Source organism: Uloborus diversus, chromosome 1 (genome assembly GCF_026930045.1).
Source record: "Uloborus diversus isolate 005 chromosome 1, Udiv.v.3.1, whole genome shotgun sequence".
Taxonomy (NCBI): Eukaryota; Metazoa; Arthropoda; class Arachnida; order Araneae; family Uloboridae; genus Uloborus; species Uloborus diversus.
The window spans coordinates 219,098,595-219,123,747 of record NC_072731.1 but is presented as its reverse complement, the minus strand read 5'-3'; the positions used below and the strand labels follow the sequence as shown (position 1 = coordinate 219,123,747).

The window sequence follows — 25,153 nt, the reverse complement described above, 5'->3', positions numbered from 1 at the left end:
TGTCCAGTAACAACCAAACGGTTCACAAATGGGACATTACAAACATTTGTAGAAATGAAGTTACATAAAAGCTGTATATCAATTGGCGCTTGGAGTCGTAATTGGACAGCGTTATATTTTGTGAGGGAAGTGGTGTCGTTTCAGTTAGCACAAACTTCCTTGATACTTTCTTCCCACGACTGGCCCTTGTTGCACTATTGATGCTGTAGTCATAGTATCTGTCAAATACCAGGTGTACATGAGCATCTTTCAACATGTCAGCGCTTTTTTCAAGGAAATTTTTCAGGAAATCATACACAGACCCTCCTACAGGCCAATGCACAACCCACAGTAAAGCACAACCGTCAATGATTATTAGCGTCGGTTACTTACTTCTTCTATTAGATTGCAACACCTCACAGTGTTCATTAATGTAGACAAACCAACAACCTCTCTTATGTTTCCATCGTCTTTAAACATAGATGAAGGCACAGAAGAAAGTTTGTATTTTAATACATCGGTCATTTTTTATATCTCTGTTTGCTTGGAGAGCAATGATTTTGGAATAAAAAAGAGAAGTGTCCATCTGTAATGCGATTGGAATTTTGCCTCTCTCTTTACCCTCATCCATGCGTACAACAATTTTTTTTTTGACAGACATGAAACTCACTTGGGAGACTTTCTTGAAAATTATGTACAACTATCTTAGCAGTTTCATAAGCCTTGTCCACATTAACTGATTTAGCTGCTACAATTTTTCCAAATACAATGTTTACCAATCCTTGAGGATGCTCTGATGGATTTCAAGGCTGTATACACAATTCCAGTTTTTTCTCCTTAACTTATCCCTATCTACAACATCACGACTGATTCTTCTGTTACTTTCTCCTTTGTGCAAAGGCAATTTGTCAGAACTCTTTTGTTCCCTCAAATCAACCCTTGAAAATCGGAAAGTAGAACAGTCTATGAATTCTCCCGTTTTTACAGTAACTCTTTTCATTATCTTAGAACCGATTTCAGACAATATATGTATAAATTTTGAATTCTGTAAAACGCAAAACATTTTTCAATGAGAATAAGGTTAGAATTATCAAATAAATTGAAGATGGCAGCAGTCAGTCGAAAACTATGCAAGGAAATACTGATTTGGTTATAGTAAACCATCTGTTTTAGTGGACTTACTGCTGGGTGCACACACGGCCGTCGGAAGAGATGGGCGAGCGGGGCGATGCCCCCGGGCACTAAAATACGAGAAGAGGCCGTAAACTAAATTTTGGATGCATTGTAATTTAATTTCTAAAATATTATTATTATTATTATATTTTTTTTATCGAAAAAAATTTTTAAATGCTCAAACATTAGATTTGCTTTTGTGAGATACACATACATTTAAGATCAACTGTGTTTAAAAATTAAGTTATGATAACGTTCGGTACATTTCTATCACACGATTACAAGCCCTAAACAGTTTGTCAATGCGATTTTTGGAGTTTTAAAAGAAGGTCTTTAAATGTTTATCTACTCTATAAAAAAGTGTTTGGCGGGGGGGGGGGGTCGAAGAATATTGGCCCAGTCACAATCATTTTTAGGACAACCCTGGGTACGCAGACGGTCCACTATAGCAGATTCGACTGTATAATAATGTATTAAAAGTTAATGTTGCTTCATAACAAATTTTCAATATTTTGGGCGCCATATTGGATGCTATCTTGAATTTCTCAAAATACTCAACTCTGGCAAAGTGGCATCAATCGGATCTGAAATGTACATAACATAAGCTATCAAAAACAGTCAAAACATTTCATTCATACCTCGGAACAAGCTTTTCGAAATGGCACTGTTAAAGAATCAGACTTTAACATTTTTATTTTTTGGGATTTTTACAATATTGTTATTTTGTACTGATAGAGGGCAGCACCAACACGAGCCAAAATTGTTCACCTAAATTTGAAAAAATAAGGGTGGAGTCTTATGCTGTCATTTTTTAAATGCAACAATGTGATTGAATATTGAGACACAGCGTCCTTGTGCCATTTCGTTTTTGTGATTCTGATTTATCTTCAAAAAAGTCCAGTGCAGTACTCCTCGTGAAGCAGCAGCATGTGGGTGCGAAATCTGTATGTATTGTTCCAGCCGCAGAAAAGGAAAAAATACAAGTTTCTTCGATATCTGAAAACATCATGAGTAAGATATGGACTATAAGTATTTTAATGAATGTTCAATTATATTAATCAAGAAACTGTTTATTTAGAAGTAAAATTTTTGATCTTCGTCGCAAATCAACAAGTCAATACCCACTTGATGTTGCTGCAGAAATCATGGAACTTGCCAATTCTTTAATAGTCCAAGGAATTTATTAATTGCAAAACATCTTCAAGTTTTTTTTCAAGACGCCAATTACTACTTATAGTAGCAAAAATTAACAAGTTCAATATCACTTGATGTTGTTCCAGAAATAATGATCTTGCCGATTCATCAACATTGCAAGAAATTTATCGAGCACTCAACTATATATAGCCTATGAACGGTTCTACTTAATCCTGTCATCATCTTCAGTGGACCAACAATAGTTCTTCAAAAATGTGATCTTCAAACGTATTAATAGTGATAAAGCAGTACATAGCCAATTCATTCGATAAAAAAAACAAAGGAAATAGCCGTTAAAATATTGAATGCATTCAAATGAGCAAAGAAATCGTCGCATTTCGATGCTATCCAAAATATCAACTAAGTACATAGTGAATTATCCAATTTCAAGTATTGTTTGAGCATAGATCAAATTGAATATATATATATATATATATATATAGAATATTGATTGATATGGTTTTTTTTATTGTTGGTGATTTGGTTTAATATTTTTGATAAAAACATGATATCAAAATAAAATAAAAAGAATGATGGTAAGTTTTCACAAAAATTGAATTGTTGTTTTTTATGAATTTATTGTTGATTTATAATTTTCCACTATACGTAAATATATGGGATTTTTGCATTTATTCTTACACAACGCTTTAAAATATTAGTTTCATCATTAATATAAAAAAAAATGATCCTTTATATTCAGTCTACTATGATCATTTTTATAACCAATTTAACAGGCACCCTGACTATAAATAAAACTTTCAAAAAAATGTTTTTCCAATCTTTTCCTTTATTTTTTAATAAAATTGAAAATTTAAAAAACCATTCATAAATATTGATTTCAAACACGTTTTAAAAAATATTCTTTGTGATGTTTACATTTTGTGAGCATCATAGAGCAAAGTTTTTATTTTTTTCTGCTGTAGTAATATAAAAGCATTAAATGTAATATTACAGAAGAACTTACTTTTCCATCTTCAGTTTTATGAGTGCCTTTTACTTCCTCTTCTTTGACAAGCTTCCCTGGCCAAGATGGAAATCCACGTATCTGACCCCAAACCAAATCTCCATCATTAAACGTTCGCGATTGTGGAGGTAATGGTGGTGAATTTGGAGTGCCATCTAATAATAAAACAAGCATCATCAATTAGCAATCACTCAGAAGGCTGGGTACTAACTCAAGTGTCACACAATATGCAAGACATAGAAATAATGCTATTTTTTTAAAGATGTTTTTTCTTACATAAAGAACAGAATTCATACTGTCCCCCCCCCCCAAAAAAAAGGCGGAATTATTCAATATAAAAAACTTCTGATGCACAAAAACAATGATCAATGGGAGAGACAAACATAAAATAAAACAGTACGGAACATAGTAATTATATTTATAACTTAAAAAATGAAGATTATGATGATTTGTTGTACATCATTCAACTTGTCAGAAAAAGAGAAGAATTGTTTCTTTAATCCACAATGCAAAAGCAGCTTCCATTTTTATAAAGCTTGCATTTTGCTTAGACACTTATCTGTAAGCTTCAATATTGAAACTAAGTTCTGAACTTTTACAGATTTCCTTTTCATGACTTTTTACATAGGGAGATTTGCTCATGCCTAATTGTTGTGCTACATTCGACGCATTTTTTAGTTGATCAAGCATACTGAGAAACTTTACCATATTTAATTGTCAGAAACTCTCTCTTTTTTTTTCTATCTTCACAAACTCAAGAGGAAACTGCACTTAGGAGTCATCATATTTCATCAACTTTCATATTTATAATGAAAAAAATAAAAGAAAAATGTGCAGTAATTATTTGTATGCAACTGATACGCAACTGACAAAGCAATATTTAGACTAGTACCTTGTGCGAACTTCCATTTTCAGTTATGCTAAAGGGATGAAAGTCCATTCACAAAACCAATATTTAATAGCAAATAACGAAGTTGATACTTACGCCCTGCAATTCTCTACGAAAATTTTCATGTCAAGGACTAAGAATTCACTTTGCTCAAAAATTCGTTATTCAGGAAAAATTTGCATTATAGCCATTTCACGTAAGTCAATTTGCATGGTAGCACAAGTCCACTGTATTATTTATTTTTTCATGTATTTTACGTTGCCGAAAATTAAACTTATTTATTGGAAATCAATTCATTTAGCTTAGTTTCTCATTCTAAGCATACTTAGTACAGTCAAACTTCGTTATCGTGACACTTGGACTTCACGACATTCCGGATGTCACGTCATTTTTCTCCCCCCAAAGTCCCGAACTTATGCCATATGACTTTAATGTTAAGTGAATCCGGATTTTAAGAGTTTTTTTGTTTTGGTGAAACTCTGGTTACAAAGACACTTTGAGCTGGGCAGACTGGATCGAATTTTTCTTTGCAATTGAAATATTGAGTAAAATAATGAAAACATCTGGAAAAATTAATTGTAGGAATTTCCGACTCTGACAAAAGACTTGACCATGTATGACGCTTTAAAAATGACAGGGGCTGGGTAGAGAAACTCTGAAGGCTACAGGTTTCAGACTTTGACAAGAGGGACAATAGAAAGGAATTCAAAGCAGGTGATTTTTAATACTGGACTACGGAAGCAGCAGAAGAAGAGAAAGACCATAGCTACCTTAAGCTAATAGGTGGTCACTACAAGCTTCCAGGGGCGACACTAACGCAAAAAAAGAAAGAAAAAAAGAAAGGATGAAAGAAAAAAGGGGGGAAATACTCCGAATAACAGAAAACGTAAAGATTAAGTAAAATTTACTTTTTTGGTATTTACTGTGTTGTGGCACTTTCAATAGAGTTAAATGTTTTCTAGTAAGAAGTTTTGATTTTTTTTCATTGATTTTTCTTATTTTCTCCCTTTTCTCTTCTCCCCCCCCCTCTTTCTTCTTTTCCTCCTTTTCTTTTCTTCGGTGGCGAGAGGGGCCCGGCGTCATAACTGAGAGCCTTGGCTCTCTCCAACCCTGCAAGCTTCTTTTGTGAGAGAAAAAGAGATAATAGCCCCTCAGATTGAAAAGGAACGTGCAACTTAAACCCTAGCGCCAATAACCACACACACACACAAACAAACCTTTCGCTTACTTTCAATAACCGGGAACCCATTTCGACTTTTGAAGATTTAGAGCAGGAAAATATTTTTTTTTTCTGACACCTCTTCAATTTAATTGGAACTTTTTCCTCACCTTTATCTTGAGAAATGTGTGTATCCTGTTTTTACCAAAAAACGAAATGACTTATTGTTTTTCCAGGGTTTTATGTTTACGTTTCAAGCTAAATGGTCCGTTAGAAAAAAATGTGTTTCTCATGTTTTTTTTAAATACTGGATGTATTAGGTTTTACACTTCGGTATTTCAAAGTGAATTCATTGTATTTTATTTATTTATACCAGTGATGTTCAACTTACGGCCCGCAGACCACATAAGGCCTGCAAAGCTCATACATGTGGCCCTTTGCATTGAAAAATATTATCTGTCATTTCTATCCTCACTATCATTTGCTCAACCTTTGCTGTCATGGCGTCTGACATTTGTAGGTATACTCAAAAAACAAGACTGGTCATATATTGAATATATTATTGTCTACATCTCGAGAGACAAGAAGTTCCTAATTCGGTATCACTGACGATGTAACAATATGTTCGTACATCAACAAAAAGGAAAAAAAAAGTAATGTTGTTTTCTAATTCACATCATAACAAAAGCATCTCTGGAGCAACCAAAAGTTACAATTTTGTTTTAAAACGAAACAAAATCTGGTGATGACACGATTGACCAAATGCTTCGATAGTTTTGAAGCATTTGTTCGAATGGTGATAAACAATGGGTTATGTGCCCTCTGAAATATAAAAATACATTAATCCATATAATGAGTATACTTAATTTCATTTAATATCTCAATTATATCAGTAAATGTAATTTGAATAAATGTCAATAATACAGAACATTTCTTTGCTTCTTTGATCTGCAGCGTGACTCGAATGTAATATGCAATGTTTTCAAATGTTTATTAATTTTTACTTTTTTACAGCGTGAAAAAATTTTCAGGCATGAGAAGTGAGTTCAATACTTTAGTCATACACCAAGAAAATAAGTGAAAAACTTGTAAAATGAACCTTTATCCAAACAAAAAAAAAATCATTTGTGGGAATTTTTTAGATTTAGGGGGGGGGGAGTGTCCAAACTTGCTACAAATGTTCATGCTTTTGAACTATACATTTCTCTAACCCATCAGAAAAATATTAATGATAAATACAATGCTGTTTCCCCGATCAAATATAAATAATATCTACGTAACTGCCGAAAACTGCATAAAATTAGAAGGTGCAATGGCAAAGGGGGAGGAAGTGATGGGGGAAAACGGGTCATATTTTGATTCAAGGGCTCATTTTACATGAGAATCATCAAAAGTGGTGTCAGAAGCATTTTGAAGAGGTGTTTTTTGATATGCAGTTTAATGGGACTCAGGTACCTGGTTATTGAATATAGGTATAAAACTTTTAAATGCCAAAAAACTCCCTCTAAAACTGTTTCTGAAAACACGGTTACAACTTTCTTTAGTTCAGATTCATGTAAATATCAAGGATTAAAAGCAATTTTACCAAGACTTAGTTATAAAGGGTAAAAATTATGATAAAAGTTGCAAAAAGGTACCCGGGTACTCAGTCATTGATGCTACGGTTCAAGAGGATAAAAGAATTAGAAAGCACCTCTCCATTTGGGGTAAGTCTGGAATCCTTCTCTCCCATTCACCCACTCTGCAGCAAATTCCATACAAAAAAAATAATGATTACACTTCATTTCTTCTTTCTATTCAAACTTAATCCTTCAATATCAAATATTTGCTAGTAGCCCTGGTAGGTGCTGCAGTATAGCATGATTTAGAAAAAAATTTCAATGACAGCCTACCTAGGAACTTATTTAACCTTGGACCTTTAAGTTGTTTTACTCAAAACTTGAAAATGTCCATTTACATCCCTTTGCTTCTCACTGCCTCAAATATACTTTGCATAGAAAAGTTTCAAACAATTTCATAATTTTAAATGAAAAACCTTATGTTTCTCTAAAACCCTTTCGTATTTGCTTTGTTTACACAGATAAGAAAACAAACAGCTATTCTGGCTGTTTTATTAGCCACTTTGGTATAGTTACATATAAAAGTTAAAAAGTAAAATTATATGAAGCATAAATTATTTTTTAAAGAAAATTTTGAAGTATGAATGTATTATTATTAAATGGATGTTTTCTAAACTTTCTTAAATCAGTGTTATTCAAGTCTAAAACTAAAAACATAAAAGTAAGCAATTTTAAATTTCTTGAAAATATATTAAAAACCTCTTACCAGTCAATTTAGCAAACCAAAAACAAATTATGCTGATTGGAGTAGTTTAAACATTTTAGAGATTAATACTCAGTAGTCTTTAGGTAATTTAAAAGTTTACTAAGAAAATTTAAAGCAAGATTTTTTTTAGGCTAATTTTTCAAAGAAATACTTTTACAGGCTTTTTGCAGGTAAAGGAATTGAGGGCTAAGTAAAATGGCTAAGGAAATTTACCTCTTTCAAAATGGAAAAAATTGGAATTTTGTTTCAAAAATCATAGTACATAAAGAAACAACAATATGCTTTCTAGTGAAACTTGAAATGAAATATTACTTTTACTGTTTGCAGTCAAATTGATATCTTCAAAGTAGAGAGTTCTCACTTTGGCATATATGGAGCAAAGGTATAAAATATTCTTTTTCAAAACATTCATTTTTGATTATTTATAATATTTTTCATCAAATGATTGAATAAATAACTGAACAATAAACAAAATAATAAATGAAAAAGAATAAGTGAGTGAATAAAAAATTGAAAAAATGAATAAATAAATGAATTAATTTTTTCACTAGAATCAACTATATGTTTAATGTAAGTTAAAATATTGCTAGACAGATGGCACTGCAGACTCTGAAAGTATTTTAGCATTTCACTTAGCCCTGCTATTTTACATGACCCCACATTCCCTTACACATATATAAATGATTTTAATATTAATAATTCATATAAAGATCTAGTAAGTTACCATCAGATTCTTCGTCTGGGAAATCATCATAGGCTACTTCCAGCTCTCGTTTTAGTCTTTTAACTGCACGCTTTTTTGAGAGTTGGTCGTCTTTATCAATGCAATCATCATATGAAATTAAAACATCCAATTCTTCCTGTTCAGTAATGGGTACTGAATCAGCTAACTCTATATCCATGTTTTCATCTTCTCTTATGCATGCAAGATTCATTGGCTCTTGACTTGATTCAACACCTGAATCACTAGTTACATTACAGTCAGTACTGGTTTGCTCAGAGCTTTCAGATGATGCAGTTGAGCCATTTTCAACTACATGATCACTTGATTCTGGTTGATGTTCAGTAGGTAATTGGTTCTCATTCCAAGTATTTAAATGCAAAATATTTTTTACAATTTCTTGTCCATGTGACAAGCAACTTCTTTCAACAGGAATTTCTTGATCTGTACCGAATTCACCTGACTGCATTGACATAGTACGTAAGTCAAGAATTGAATTACCATCATTACTTTCTTCAATAATATCTTCTACTGAAGAACTGGGCGTCTGTTCAGATGTTTCTTCATGAATTGATGAACTACAGTCCAAAAAATTAACCATTTGGTTGGTCCCAGTTGCTGGCACTGATATTATTTCTTCATTGCTATCAACCTGCTCTTGCACAACAGCTCTAACTGCAGCAGATAAATTCACTGGATCTGGCCAAGGTGATTCACAAGATTCACCACCAGATGATAATATTGTACTGCTGTTTTCACCTTCAAATTTTGACTTGGTATCTTCTAAAGTATCATTCATACTAAGCTTAGTATTTTGACTATCTTCAGGAGAATTTGTTACAGAAGAACTGTTCACCGGTATTGTTGATGTAATTGTTTGAACGGCTGCATTTTGTTCTGTACAGCTACTCTGAATTCCTATACTTCGAGCTTTATGATTCAAATCTATAGACAAATCACTTGCATTAAGATTAAATTTTTCATCTTTATTTTCTACACCGGAATTGCAAGTATTTATAGTTCTAGATGGTGTATATGAAGTAACAGATCCTTGACTTTGAAAACCAGAAGCAGCACAAGAAGTAGAAACGTTTGATTTACACAACTTGACATTATTTGTACATGAAGTGGATGAAAGCGACTGAGCTACAGGGGGTAGTGATTGGGAAAAAACAGAAGAAAACTGAGAATGAACAGGGGTTTGGCCTACATTGTCAGACACTGAGTGAGATTGAGATGTAGCAGTTACAAGAACTTCAGTCCCTCCAACATGTGTATTTATCACTGGGTTAGTAGTAACCATGTTAGGAACAATAGAACCAGCAGCAAAGGCACTATGCATCTGAGTAGGATGTACTCCCAAGGAAGAAGTGTCATTTACTACCACAGGTTGTTCCTGGGGGAGAGAATTAACAGTATGTGGGCCTTGCAATACAGTTAAAGACTGAAAATGAGGTCCTGGCATTACTTGTTGAACTGGGATGTTCTGTATGACAGTTCCAGTAGGAGTAACTCCTAGCATGCTCAAAGGCTGAACAATACCTAGAGGACTTGTTAAACCAGTAGTAAGAATCTGATGACCTCCAACTGAACCAATACTATTATAATTAACAACTGGTTGCTGTAATAATGGTCTTGGTTGCTGAGGCAGGACGGTAAGTGTTTGTAATACAGGTGGTTGCAGGAACTGTTGCTGTAGTGATGAAAGTTGAGGAGCATTTTGTTGTTGAAGGGATTGTTGTGAATGACATAAAGAATTTGGGTTTGTTGAATTAGTTGATGAATTGTGCGCTCCATGCTGCAACATTGATGCAACGGTTTGGCTATTTGCTTTACGTTTACCATCTCGACTTCTTTTTCTTACAGCTGGAGAAAGTGCCCGTAATGTCATATTATGATTATCATTATTGCATGACACTGGAGTGGAGCTGCAACTAGAAGCTGGAGTACTACATGAAGAATTAGACCCTGGTGTGCCTCTAGTGTCATGAACATTTTCAAGATTGATTCTCATTTCTTCGCAGTTCACAGGAGTAGGATGTCTCAGAGATGGAACTGAAGATGGAGCAACACAATTCATTGTATTTGGTGGAATTACTACACCGTTAAAAACTGTGGGGGTAGGAGTACCAACAACAGGTGATGTCTGAAGAGTATCAAGACGAACAGTTTGCGGTAATACATTTGAACCACCAGGAACAATAACAGCATTCTGCATTGAATTGAATGGAACAGTGTTAATAACTTGAACCATGGGTTGAACCGGTTGCCCTAAGATCTGTGGTGCAATCCCAATAGCTGGAATCATCTGTGTCATAGTAGTAGTAACTGCAGTTACATTCGGAACTGAAAGAGGAGGCATTGGAGAGTTTAATGCACATTGACCACCAACTATTGGTATCACTCCAGTCATGCGAGGAATATTTGATGCCGCAATATTTTGTGAATGCAAATTATTATTGTCACCACTAATGAGTACTTGACCACAGTTTGATATCATAGCATGACCAGACATATTTGAAGGCACTGAACTTGATCTTGATGTTGAAACATTGTTTAAAAAAGGTCCAGTAACGTGATTTATTCGTTCTACATTGTTCTTCATCTCTGCTTTTTGAAGCCAATTATCTTGCCTGATATCTGTGCCATCGTGTTTTTGCATTGGTAATCTCTGTGGGGGGCCTTGAAGAACTTGAAAGTTAGCAAAAGAATTTTGTTCTTTGCCATTTTGTAACTGTATTTCATTGCTCATATTTTGAGGAGTGATATCATTTCTATCCTGAGGTTTGAGAAGGGGTCCAGTGATAACTGGTCCGTTCGTATTTTGCTGTGAAGTTGCAAAATTTCCAATAGTTCCACTTGAAAAAGATAATGACACATTAGAGGGACATGGAACATGAGAATTAACAATGTTTGTTGAGTGAGGAGGTCTAGTTACATAAGTTGGTTGATTGCTCATAATGAAACAATTATTTTGAAGAATTTGTTGTTGTTGATTAACTATGTTAGGTCGCATATTATCGGGAATAACCATTTGTGATCCTAGCTGTTGTGCTGGTCCTGCCAGGACTTGAGTACTATTCATCATGCCATTGCTTGTCATTGTGGGGGGCAACATGGTTATGAGGCCCCCAGAACCTGACATCCTCATTTGTGTTGGGGCTAAAACTAATTGTTGGGAATTAACGCCAGAGTTCGAAGCCGACGCTGGAAGAACCATGCCACTTACTTGTTGCATAACTTGGGCTCTAGCTGTTGAAGAAAATATATTGGCTGTAGGGTACTCTGAAGAGAGTTTTTGGCTCAAAACTTGTTGCACCAAAACTCCCGAATTATCCAAAGAGGGCCTTAATGTAGTCATTCCGTCCAAGGTAGTGCCTGGATTTTGCATAAAAAAGTTAGCTGTTTGATCTTGCCTCTGAGAAGTGGCATTTTGAAGGGTATTATTGTAAACAATTGGCTGTTGTGTCATTGCAATGTTTTGCCTCATTTGCTGAGAACAAGTGATATTCTGGTTGGAATACACAGTATTCATATTATTCACTTGACTTTGCGAAATAGCATAACTCATAGGGATATTGATTATATTTGACTGAGATGAAGAGTTATAAAAAGGTTGTGCACCAGACACATTGCAAGCATTAATGGGAGTGCTATTTACAACTGACATTACAGCAGATGTCGGAGGACAGATAGAGCTAATGAAACTGACAGGTGTGTAATGAGATGTAGGAGGGATTTCTAACTGTTTTGATTCAGAACACTTTACATTATTTAAAGAATTATTGCATGGTGAATTCACATTTTCACTGTTTAAAGAAATAATGTTGTCTGTCAAAGAAGCTGTATTGAAATTAGAACAATTGTTCAAATTTTGAATCTGATTTGTAGAGTTTGATGCTTGAGGAAGACTTACAGAAGTTTGCAAATTTATGTGTTGCAACTTATTATTTCCTTGAATAAGGGCATTGTTTTGATTTTTAATGCTTTCTTGAGATGGGCACAAACTATCTGCTTGTGAAAACTGACTGGTATCTTGAAAAGGCAGAACTGTACTCGTTTGCAAATTTTTATTATGTGGACTGGATGAAAAAGGAGAATTGCTGCTACAATTTCTAGATTCAGGTGTTTTAGCAATATTATAAAAATTATTTTGCACGCCAGTCCGATTGGTAACATTCTGACCTGTTATGGAGACTGAAGGTTTATTCAAGTAAGAGAGGCAAAGGTTATCAGTAGAAAAAGGTACGTTATTGCAAGGAATGACTGGAAAATTAGAGTTCTGGACATTTCCCATGGAAGCCAGATTATTCGAAGAACTAGCAATAGCAGCAAATGCTTCAGGGGGAGGACGGTGGTGTTCAGAAGGAATCTGGCGTACATCAATATTCGGACAAGGGGAGCCCCTGTCCAAAACTGAATTTAACTTATTGATTTTTGCCTTACTTTTCTTGGGTTTTTGTTTCGGTACTGTATCCTCTCTAGATAATGCATACCTAGGAGAATTTATAGTAGACGAAACAGAATGTGAAGAATCTTGAGAAACTGAGTTGTAAGTCTGACCACACTGGGAATTCATAAAGTTCGTCATCATGCTAGTGACTGGTTGATTAGGGTGACTCTGAACATCCGTTTGAAATAAAAATGCACCGGGATTGGATGATTGTGACACAGCAGTAACAATATCAGGTCCAACTTGATTATGAGCATTCATATCAATGCACTGATTCACTGGAAGTTGGGTACTGAACACCTGGCCAGCAACATTAGGAGAAGGAAAATTGCAATTTAATGTGATGTTGGCAGGAATGCTGTTATTGTGCAAAAACTGCTGAGGATTAAAGAGTCCTTGATGAATAGTAGGTCCAAATGTTTGATGATCTATTGATGGTAAAGGAGGAACTCTTTCAGTGTAAAGATTTTCTGAATTACGAGAGATATTTTGATCCTGATTACATGATAATGAATTTAAATGTTTATGAAACATGACTGAGGAATTACTTTCTGATGTACACTGTTGGAATGGCTGTATGCAGCCTTGAATTCTTTTGTCCTGAAAAACATTATCAGGTACATAAAAATTTTGGTTCATATGTAAAGTATTGAAATTAAGAGTACTATTCAATTTATTTAAGACAGGCACACTTTGTTCCTCCAGCGACACATATCCTACTGACTTCGGAGAATTTTTCCGTGGCTCTGTAGCCGGAAAATTTGTAGGTGCAATGTTAGTGGAAACTTCTTTATGCAAAGTACTTTGAATTTTAAGTTGACTGGATCCTTCACCAAAGCAATTTTTTGATACATCAGATTTTTCTTTCCGTAAACCTAATTTATCCCTCTGTGCTAAAAGTTGCGACACAAGAACACTGTCAAAGGGGCTTCTGCTTTTTCCTTTGTGCCTTTTTCTTTTACTTGTAAGGCAACCATCTGAAAGTAAAGAAAAATCATTAAAAATGTGTTAACAATATAAATGACACAACAACTTAACTGACTGTATACTGAATTAATCAAGTTTAGCTTTTTGCTGTACTTTTTCTTTAGGGAGAAGGAGGGGGGGGGCGTTTTGCACTGGTTAACAATTCACAATAAAAAAATATATTAAATTATCATTCAATCGCAGTCAATATGTGACCTTCAAGCAGAATATTTTTCATTGATGCAGACAAAAATTATAAACCAAAAATTATGAAGTAAATTTTGAAAAATTAATAACATATAATTATTCTTTTTTCTAATCCAAGTATTTTTCATTTTTCAAGAATATAAAAACCCTCTAACAAATAGCTTTTCTAACTGTCATTGCCTCATCACTAATTAAACATTTGCAGCTGCATAAAAAGTTACAACTCTTTATAACGCTTAACTCTAAGTAGAAACTTATACTTTCACCAGTAAAATACTATAACAGAGGACTGGAACTTTCAGAGCACCAAATCAAAAAGCACGAGATTTTTAACAATAAGACAGACACCACTTTGGTAAAAAAAAAGTCGGATTCAGGCCGAAAAGTTGAGACTTGGCAGATCTAAGTTATGAAGATGAAAATTAATGTAAAATTTCAACTGAATTAGCAATTTCACTTGCTTTTGCACTTAATTTATTAACAAACATCCCTTTATTTTACTCGATTTACTAACAAATTACTTCAAACTATTCTTTAAGCCTTTGCAACTCTGGGTACTCAAGTGTCCTGTTTTTTACTTCCCTTTTAAGTATGTATATGGAGTTCAGAAACATCCTAAACTTAAACTAGGATAAATCTGAGCACTTAATGATTCTTGTACTTGAGATCATACATACTGATCAGAGATCATACATACCATGAGCCTGAATGGTTACACATTTACACTGACAGCTCTTTGACAGAATTCTAACCCTACGTCAGAGCAGAAGAATAAACAAAAAACAGCTTTTGATGGAGAGGTTTTGGCTATCTGTGTTGCATTGGGACAGCTTGACCCAGATACCCTAATAAAGTGGTTATCCAATCTGACTCTAAAGCTGCCATCCAGGCTGTCAGATCTAGGAAAATTCCCATTTCCAAAAATCTACTAGATTGTCCAATACTTCTGGAGAAGTTGAAAACAGAAGGAAGACAAATAACATTACAACAACTCCTAGGACTAGCAACTTTCACGGCAACGACCAAGTAGGCCAAGAGGGGCACTCAAATAACTCAACAGCAAATACTTGCAACTCTTTCCATTCAATAAAACTTATTAACAAAAATCTGATGAGAACAAATTGGAAAGCCTTGCTCATTTCTTATGCTTCTTCAAAAAGTCAGAGGCATGGCTTAGATCCAAATATTTCTGATAAGCATTGTGAAAAAGCTGTGGCCAGATTTAGGCACGGTAAGACATGACTGTCTGGCGAAGCACCTCTATCGAATCCTGAATCAGCATTTATGCAAGTCTAAATTGCCCACTTTGTGAGAAAGATGAAATTATGGACAGGAACCATTTGTAGGGATGCTCGGCTCAGCGTGGAGTTTTCGAGGTGAAGCATGGGCACCCATATGCAAAATTGCACGGGGAAGGGCTCAAATATTTTCCTCATGGTTTAGCTGGATATTTTCCCCGTGGAAACTAATTTTAGGACAGATTAGAGTCATTAAAATTTGACATTTTTAATAATTTTATTTCATTAAATGGCTAAGAAGAAATGATTTTACAGAAGAAAAAAGTACTAAAGCAAGGAAGTTTTAATTTCAAAGGGGGTGGGGCTTTTATATATAACCATAAAAAAATATATATGACCACTAACATAGCTGAAAACTCTTTGCAGATTCATATAAAGCTGAAATGGTTTCAAAAAAAATCAAAAGGCTCATATCTTTTAGAAATTAGGCTTTTTTAATTAATTGTAACATCACCCTGAAAGTGTCCTTGTGCTTATCACTTAGGTGACTTTACCATGATGGAGCCCTCGGAGTCAGTTTAACTGTGACAGACATCTCATATGTAATGGCTTTAAAAACCATAACGTCAAAATTCCAAAATATATAAGTTGTGGCTTCTGTGACTTTAAGTTGCCAAAAGTTTACATGAAAAGGCACTGTAAAAGCATTTATTTTCAAGAAGCTTGATTTTTCACAAGCTTATCATAATCGCAAAAACTTAAGCCTCATCAACAACTTTATTAACTCTCTGATGGTTTTGAACGTCTTATAACGCCCTACTGAGCATGTTTCAAAAGCATTTTACACTTATTTTTCTGATGCTAAATGTTCATTGTCAAACGCTTCAAGTCGCAGGGTGATAGCTAAGCATCATAGGTGGATTTAAGACTGAGTTCCTGGGGGGGGCAGGATTTTTTTTTCAGCAACATTTTAAATTTTCCCCCCTCCCCATGTTTTGGTCTGTTTTCCTGTGATGCATAAGGCTATGCTTTACTTTTGTGTGTGTGTCGTTTTCATTAATGTGTGTTTTCATGCTGTCCTTTTTGAATTGACCTTAAAAGAGGTGACTGTTAGCAAGAGAGTGACACAAGGCTCCCTTTTAAAGTAGGATAAAGAATATCTCCAATTTTAGGGGTCCGGGGGTTTCACCCCCGGAGGAAATTTTGTAAAATGGATATAAAATTCTGCATTTTGAAGCATTATAAGGGTTAATTGGACAGACAAAAATCTCGGGGAAAAAATAGACAAATAACTTTTCTAAAAAAAGTTTTATGATTTAAATGTGCTTTGTGATGTAAGTTAATACTTTAAAAGAAATGCTGTACAGATTTAGAAAATATGTAACATGAGAGTAATATACTACTTATTAGAACAATTCATAATGTATACACTTGATACAAAATAAAATAGAAGCACACTTTGCTTAGGAGTCTCAAAGACTTGTCTAATTATTTTCAAGGTTTGGTTGGTTACATTTGGTGTTTTGACAAAAGAGCCTTAGTAGGCTATGCTGCGCCAATTCTTTTCAAAGATTTTGGAACATTTAATGATTTAAGGCACCTCATTTGCACTTTCCAGTCTCTGAAATTGAGTACTAGATTATACAGTTGCACAGTATTATTCAAACTTTGTAAAAAAAAAAAAAAAACAGCTATTTTAAGTTTAAAAGAAAAAATAAACTATAGAATTTTCTCATTACAACAACCTTTTTTTTTTAATTATAAGCAGTGCAGAAAACAAAAAGGAATAGAGGTAGTGTATCATTTTTTTCTGGGCTAAACAGATTGCAGTAGAAGCAAGATAAAAGCAATCAATACAAAATAATTTCCAAAATACCATAAATTGATTAAATAAATAGCAAGATATAAAACATGCGAGTCACAAAAAGTTATTTCAAGTAATATGTTACAAACTTAAGAACCATGATTTTTACACTTTTGATGCAGGATGTAGCAAGGTGCTGAATTTGACATATTTTGGCATTCCTCCCCCTACCATTTGTTAGAAATTTTAAAATTTAAGGATTGTAGCCACACGTTTCCAAATATTCACGGTTTTCAAGCACTTGAAGATGAAATTAGTTTTTTCAAGCACTTTCCATTTTTTAAGGAACAAATCAAGCAATTTCTTTTTGGGAGTTACGGACCCACTTCAAAGCAGTGGCCCGAAGCTGTAGCTTGTTTATCTTGGGGCAAATCCAGCCCTATATGTAATTCCCTCTTACCAGCAGATTTATGTAATTTTTACGAAAATTCGTCAGTTTTTTACGGTTAAAGGATTTTTACAATTTTACCAATCTGAACGTGTGAATCCAGAAGGTTCTTCAAAATCTTTCGTCTGTAACAACACAAAATATCTAGTTTTTGAAGTCATGCAAATTGAAAATAAACATTCTGAAAAGAAAGAAAACAAATCATAACAAGTAGAACGGGGGATTGCCTTTGTTTTAGAGGTTCTAATTTAAATATAATCGTCAATTATTATAAGTGTTGCAGCTGAATGCATAGCTCGTTTAGCCTGTATTTTCATTTATATACTTGCCCAAATGGTTTTCAGTCCAAAATAGTGAATTTAGGCATATTTTCAGCACCCCAGTGCCAGCTGTACTATTTGTATTTAATGTTTTTTTTTTCTTTTCTACCATCAGGAAAGGACATTCGCTATTCTCTTCATTTTCATTGCACTATGTACTCAAAAAAGAAAATAATAATCTTTTTTTTTTTGTTTTAAGATTTTGGAAGATGTGTTGTTACTATTTAAAGTCCTCCCAAAACTGAGGTGCATTGCCCCCTATGCCCCCCCCCCTATAAGTACACCCATGCCCTTCTGAACTAGTCAAAAAAGAAAAATAATGTTTTTTTTTTTAAATTTTTGGAAGATGTGTTGTTATTACATAAAGTCCTCCCAAAATTGGGGGGCATTGCCCCCCTCTGACCCCCCATAAATCCGCCCATGCTAAGCATTGATAAAAGTTAGGGCACTTGATTTGAATGGCAAGTTACTCAAAAAAAAATTTCATGCGGAAGAATTTCATGAATTTTATTCATGACCCAGGACTGTCAGTGGTTTAATATAATCAACTCTCACACTGTTCGTACAAAATACGCAAAATCACCTTCATTTTTTTGAAATTCATGGTTTGCGAAAATAAGTGCTTTTACAGTAGATTAAAAACCTGACAGATTCATGTTTACACAGTGAACCAATTGAAATTGCAAAGAGAATTCTTTGATTGGTGAAAATTAATGTAAAGAGCAGGATTGAAGTCACAGGTTTTACTTTTTAAAACTGTAATTTTCGAAAACTTTAAAGAGACCAAAAATTATAGTCATTGTCAACTTACATCTATAAAAAGAGAATGACATTTTATATTCAGAAGGCAAAGTATCATAACTTTAACTATTTTTAAGCTAGAAGTTTTTCTTTGAATTAGGTAAAGCAGTTTCATCACAGACTGATTAACAATCAGATTTAATGTTTTAATGTTTCTATTCAGCAAGAGGCACTAACATTCTTTCTTTCAAGAAAAGTATACTCAATCTCATTTTTTCTTGAACAACAAACTTGTGACAGCTATTTTACATGGGCTGCACCACAAAAATAATGAAAACGTATGCGTTTTTTTCGTTGTACAGTAACCCCTCGCTTGTCAGGAGACAACAAAACAGCGCAATATATCAAAAAAAGCTATTTTACACATGCATCTAAAAAAATATTAGTTCATTATCATATGTGGACGATTTTCTCAATGAAGACAAAGTCTTCATTGAGAAGACTTAATGAAGAAGACTCAATGAAGAGAAAGTTGTCAACCAATTTTTCTCTTAAACTAAAAAAAAAATAATCAAAATATTTTTAATGTTTTATGGTGCAATATGAGTCGAAAGTTGCAAGTTAAAATTCATCCAATTAGGTCTGGTTAATATGCCAGTTTAACATTGATTAAAAAAAGAAAATACTTTTTTTAGAAATGTATCATTTTTTTTCTGTGATGCAACACTTTTTTTTTTTAATATAATTTTCGGGAGACAAAGGAAAAGTGCGATATAGCTGACTGAGCGATATAATGAGGCGCAATGTAACCAGGGGTTACTGTATTGTTAAAAATTTCAACAAACCTTGCATATGTTTCTTTTCAGAATAAAACCAAATAAAATTCCTTTTAAAAAACATCTTTTTTATTGTACTGTGCTCGCCGATTAACTGAATCAGTGGTTAATTGAATCAACTGCTTTAAGGAATCAAATTGCCAAAAACAACAAAATCCAGCTCTTCTGAATTAGCTGCTTTATTGAATCAGCCACTTTATGGAATCAAAACTGTTTAGAACAAAGGTGATTCAAATAAGCGACAAACACTGCATACCTGAATAAAAAGTAAAGAAAAAGCAAAAAGAAAACAAATGTCCTGGTTTTAACAAAAAAAAAACATGGAATCTAAACGTTTACAAGCACTCTCTACTTGGGAATTTCATTGTGAAAGTTAAGTACTCGGGAAACAGGAAAACTCAAATGATTATAGGGACTCATAAATTGAAATAGATTTAAATATCTAAAAGTTTTTACACTATACTGGCAGAGTAATTATAAAATCTTGAACCAAAATAGTACGTCAAACAATAATATAACTGAATATAACTTTGGCTAAATATTTTTCACTTCTCAATAAAGATAACCAAGCAACAATTCATGTTATTTTTACGAATTTCAATCTTCATATTAAGTTTTCGTTTGGCCTTAGCAAGCACCAGATTTAATATGCATTAATTGTGTGATGAGCTTCATGTAAAATATCGGTTCTACTGCATACATTTAAGAAAAGATGACAGTGTAAAGTTCTGACATCTACTAGCATAATGAAAAAAAATTAAAAAATATGAGTGTGTGTGCTATAATTTAACAAAATATTCAAAGTACACGAACCTTTTCTGGCTGTCTGTACAAGAAAAGGAGCTGGCTCTCTCACAGACCCCAAAAGAGAGAGATTGGAACTATTGCGAAATGTAGCCATGGCAACAATTTTTCTTTTATGGTTACAAAGTTTTGTAGGATCATTCCACGAAAGATCATTCACATTCCAGCTCTTAGTAGTCACTAATGGGTTGAAACTGAAAACTTGATTTAACTTCAAGGGGCACTCAAGGCCACATTTGCATGTACCTTCAGTCTGTAAATACACAGCAATTTCTTGCAAAGAATGCAGATAAATTTCACTGGGACTGCAAAGAAATAAAAGTACACATTAAAACAGCTATATAAGAATGAAATAAAATTAACCACATATACCACATGCATGTAAAACCCAAGTATTTTTCAATAGTATTTTTTTTCTTCAAATAATGAAACACTGTTTAATGTTTAGTTTTAAAATGGGAATGTTTCCTTTAGTCAAAAGTACTACTTTTAGTCACTGAAATTGGTAGAATAAACAAAAAAAAAAAAACATAGACCCAGAAAATAATTTTACTTTTCCAATGTTTGATTTTTAATTAATTTTTTTAATGACTGACTTTTAAACCAAAACTTTCACCCTGTGACGTCACAAGCAATGACAGCCATCTTGAATCAGAGTGGGTGGTTGTCTGTTCTGGCAAGATATATCACCTTTTCATGATTTTTTTCACCGAGAGCAATTTATTAGCGGAAGGGGAATTGTTAGTTGAACGAAATATTCATTTAGTGAAGTCTGGCAGTGTCCTGAAATTTTATTACGGTAACCCTAGCAATTTGCTCACTTTTGACGTCAGCAGCCAATAGTGAAAATGGCTGAATGCCGTTAAGGATTTTTTTTTTAAAGAGAGAAACGAAGTCAAAATTAAGAAAAAAGTAATTTACCCCTATGTTTTTGACCATTTTTACCAAAAATATTTTCGAAAAATGGGAAACAACCCAATTCACAGTTAAAGCATTGAGATTTATAATCAAATTCTGAGTCTAGTAGAAAAGGGAAACAAGAGATGTTTGATAGCAAAGCTTGTGTGAATCTTTACCTTTTGAAGAAAAAAAATTGGCTTTTGCGTTGAAGTTTTTTTTTTCTTCTAAGAGGCAAGGAGGGCTCTTTGAACATTAGCTTAGAAGGGGCAGGTTGCAACGCCCTCTGAAAAAGCCTGGAATAAACACAATTGATATTCTATTTTTGAAAAGGAATACATACCTAATATAGATAACTTTTCCACTTGATATCACCCGTTTCCATCCAAAAGGCACAGTTATAAAAGTTTCACTGTGCTGTACAGCTATGACAGGATGTGACGTGCTAGTTTCAGGATACTTATGGCCACTGGGATACATCTTACTATTTCCTGAAAAAGTGCTCGTTTGAACAGTAGATGAAGGGAATGCTACACAAGTGTAATCCACAAGCTTCTTGTTAGGATCTTGTGTTGTTTCACTTCCAGCTGGTGTAGGGGCACACATGTTGGTAGTAATTAGGTGGGACACGGGAGGAATTTTCTGCAAGCAACCCTCAGAAGTATATGCAACATTTAATCCAGGATTGTTAATTTGTTCGCTAGCAGCGCTAGAGCAAGGCAATGTTTTAGGAATGTTCTTATTATCCAGAGAACTTGAGCCTGGAAAGTTTCCAGGCATACAAGCTATCTGAAAAGGACTGTTCAAGACAACTGTGTTTGTCCTGACATCCTGGTTAAATGATGCCATTTTTAGCTTCCTGTGAAGCTATAAATTTTTTTGCCTCTATGTGGCATCAGAAAACAACATGCAAAAGCACACATCCCTTTTCACCAACATCATACAGTACAGTGAAGAGCAAAAATGATGGCAGCTTTTCTGTAAGTACTTCACACGATATTTGCAACCTGAAAGAAAAATGATAAAAATGTAGAAAAAAGCTGGATACATTTTAAAATAATAAATAATTGCAATCAACCAATTTCCCTAAGTCTTACCACGATTTAAAGTACCTCTGGTAAAATGCATTTGATTGCAGAATCATTCAAGCACAGACAATTTAGAAAGGCAATGGAGAAATTCAATCTAAGCAATATATTTTCGCATTAAGAAACTACAGTAGAGAGCCAATTAATTTAAACTTCTGGAAGCAGAGGAAGGCCACAAATGGAAGCTTACGTTCTAATATTTAATTAGATAGGCAGCTCAAGGAAAATTGTAATGAATGGTTACAGCAATCACTTCTTAAATTAAAGGAAAATCCTCTTTAAATTGATGGTAATAATTATTACTTTGAAAATTCAGTGATGGTAAAAGTTGCTTTGAACTATTTGGACGTGAGGAAAACTTCTGCCTCATCGGAAAGGAATATTTCCTGAACTGGTTGAATAGGTAGCGAAAAAAGAAATAAAATTCACGTGATAGGGGGTAGTTTAAAAAAAAATCTTGCCCTGCAAATTGTAAATACCAAATGTTAGGCCATAGGTAGAATAACGTTGACATGCATGCTGTGTGAGGATACATTTGATTGTAGATACTTGCTTCAGATATGTACGTCGCCCAATAATTTTTAATTAGTTTCAATACAAAACACACACACAATGGATATTTTCAAACTCTGTAGACAAAATGATAAAAAAGTTCTCTTGTTTTCATTAATACATGATTGAAAGCAAAGCATTGCATTCCTAAACATTTTACCTACCCACTGAAAAGCTTTATATACCTGCAGATTAATGAAGTTTGTTCCATATAATTCACTCTGAATAGCGGACACTTTGAATAATGGAGAGATACTAAACAAAAAAATTTTCTTTTTGAATACTTTGACAAAATTTTCAAAAAGTAGTTTCAAATCCTATTTGTGATAAACACATACGAATTTCCAGCTTTGTCCCTTCCCTTTCAGAATCAGAATAGTTCCAACGTAGCTCACGCGTGTCATAAAAGGTGACTAAAATAGACATCCAATCTAATGAGTGAGATACCGTACCGATGGATGGATAGCACCTGGGTTGTATGATGTCTTAAATGGTTTTCTCGAGGAACCGGGCAAAACCTCACTTTACTTAGCTTTGCACTCATACAGGGTGGTCGTGAGGGTGTCAACCTTTTACCACCTCCCAGTTCAAAGCTCCTATGGAGCTGGATATTGGCTCAAAGGAGAAAACCTTGCTGCTGGAAGAAGTGAGAGTACAGGTATGCAAACTACCGACTCTACAGTACGGGGGCAGAGGATACTCATTTAAGTACAAAAATTCCACAGGCACAGACAGGAGAGCAAGAGGCTGGTACAGGAGGCGAAAGTCACTATGTCAACCATTCCCGAGAAAAAAGTCTTCGGTCGGAGGTTCAACTCCTTTCCCTGAATAAACTGTTGCATCTTAATGAGTGAGGACCAGTTAACCAGTCATATGTTCAAGCAATGAGTATGGTTAAGGTTAAGATGGTGCAAGTTGTTTACATTGATTTTCAAAAAGCTTTCGATAAGGTACCGCATGTTGATCTACTTAGCAAATTAGCTGATATAGGAATAGGAGGGAAAACTTTCATTTGGGTAAAAAACTGGCTATCGGAAGGAAACAATGGGTAGTTGTAAGGGGAAATTATTCTAATTGGAGTGAGGTTTTAAGTGGGGTTCCTCAAGGATCAGTGTTAGGGCCTGTTTTGTTCATTGTTTTTTTGAACGATATTCACAAAAATATTTCTGGGAACATGAATTGTTTTGCTGATGATGTCAAAGTTATGGGGACTGTAGAAAATGAAGAACAAGCAAAACAGCTGCTAGATCATATTACGGAGTGGGCTGATAAATGGGGTATGGCTGTTAATGTTGGGAAATGTCAAGTGCTACATTTAGGGCATGGAAATAAGTGTACAAGTTATTATTTGCAAGGTTCAGTCATTAGTCAGGCAGACAAAGTTACTGATCTGGGGGTCTTAATAAGTCAGGATTTAAAGTTTAGCCAACAGTGCAGCATTGCTAGTAACAAAGCCAATAAGATGCTTGGGTTTATCAATAGATCTATTTCAAACAAATCAGAAGTTTTTCTGCCCTCATATAGAAGTTTGGTAAGACCTCGTTTGGAATATGCTGTTCAGTTTTGGTCTCCTTATCTTAAGAAAGACATTAATGTATTGGAAAGGGTTCAAAGGCGAGCTACTAGGCTAATAAATGGACTTTCTCACTTAGACTATGATTACAGGCTTAGAAGGCTAAAAATGTACAGTCTTGAGCAAAGAAGAGACCGAGGGGACATGATTCAGTTGTTTAAATTTATTAAAATGAAAGATGTTACGGGGCTGAAGTTTAGCACTGAAAACAGGACAAGGGGTCATTGTTTTAAGCTATTTAAATCTCAGGCTAACATGGATGTTAGGAAAAATTATTATTTTAGCAGGGTAGTGGAACCTTGGAACAGTTTACCGGAAGAGGTGGTAATGAGCAAGTGTTTTAAGAGGGCCGTTGATCTTCACTGGGGATTGTAAATTGACTAGGACCAGTCTAGCTGGGCCCAGAGCCTGTTGCTGGTCGTCACTTTTGTATTTGTATAAGTCTGATGGTCACTATGCCAACCATTCCTGAAAAGGTAGGAGATACCAAACATCTTTGGTCGGAGATTTCAACTCCTTTCCCTGCACAAAATACTGCACTAAATGAGTGAGGACAAGTCCACCACAGTTCTATGCTCAAGTAGTGAGTATAATTAAGACTGTTGTGAGAGAAAACTTCCTTTGGAGAAGTTATCTCACGATGACATTAACGTATACAGCTGGTCATCCAAAAGAAGAAAGATCTGATTTTCTCTGAGGATCACATGTTGAAAATGCAAAACGCTTTTTAAAAAAATAGTTTTTTTTATATTGGCACTAGTATATACAAATATTTTTTTTAAATCATCGATCCCATTTTTTGTATGGAAAGCCGGCTTTTCC

At 34.3% G+C, this 25,153-nt stretch overlaps 1 protein-coding gene across 1 annotated transcript in view; it reads right to left on the bottom strand.

The window, feature by feature from the left end:
* Positions 1-25,153, bottom strand: part of LOC129234169 (uncharacterized) — a 68,033-nt gene that overhangs the window by 17,832 nt on the left and 25,048 nt on the right. The window contains exons 2-5 of the mRNA XM_054868083.1: positions 21,462-22,125; positions 20,231-20,526; positions 8,408-13,834; positions 3,311-3,465 (exon numbers count right to left, since the gene is read on the bottom strand). Of these exons, the coding sequence (XP_054724058.1) occupies positions 3,311-3,465; positions 8,408-13,834; positions 20,231-20,526; positions 21,462-21,967 (6,384 nt within the window). The 5' untranslated portion in view covers positions 21,968-22,125. The remainder of the gene's footprint in view (positions 1-3,310; positions 3,466-8,407; positions 13,835-20,230; positions 20,527-21,461; positions 22,126-25,153) is intronic.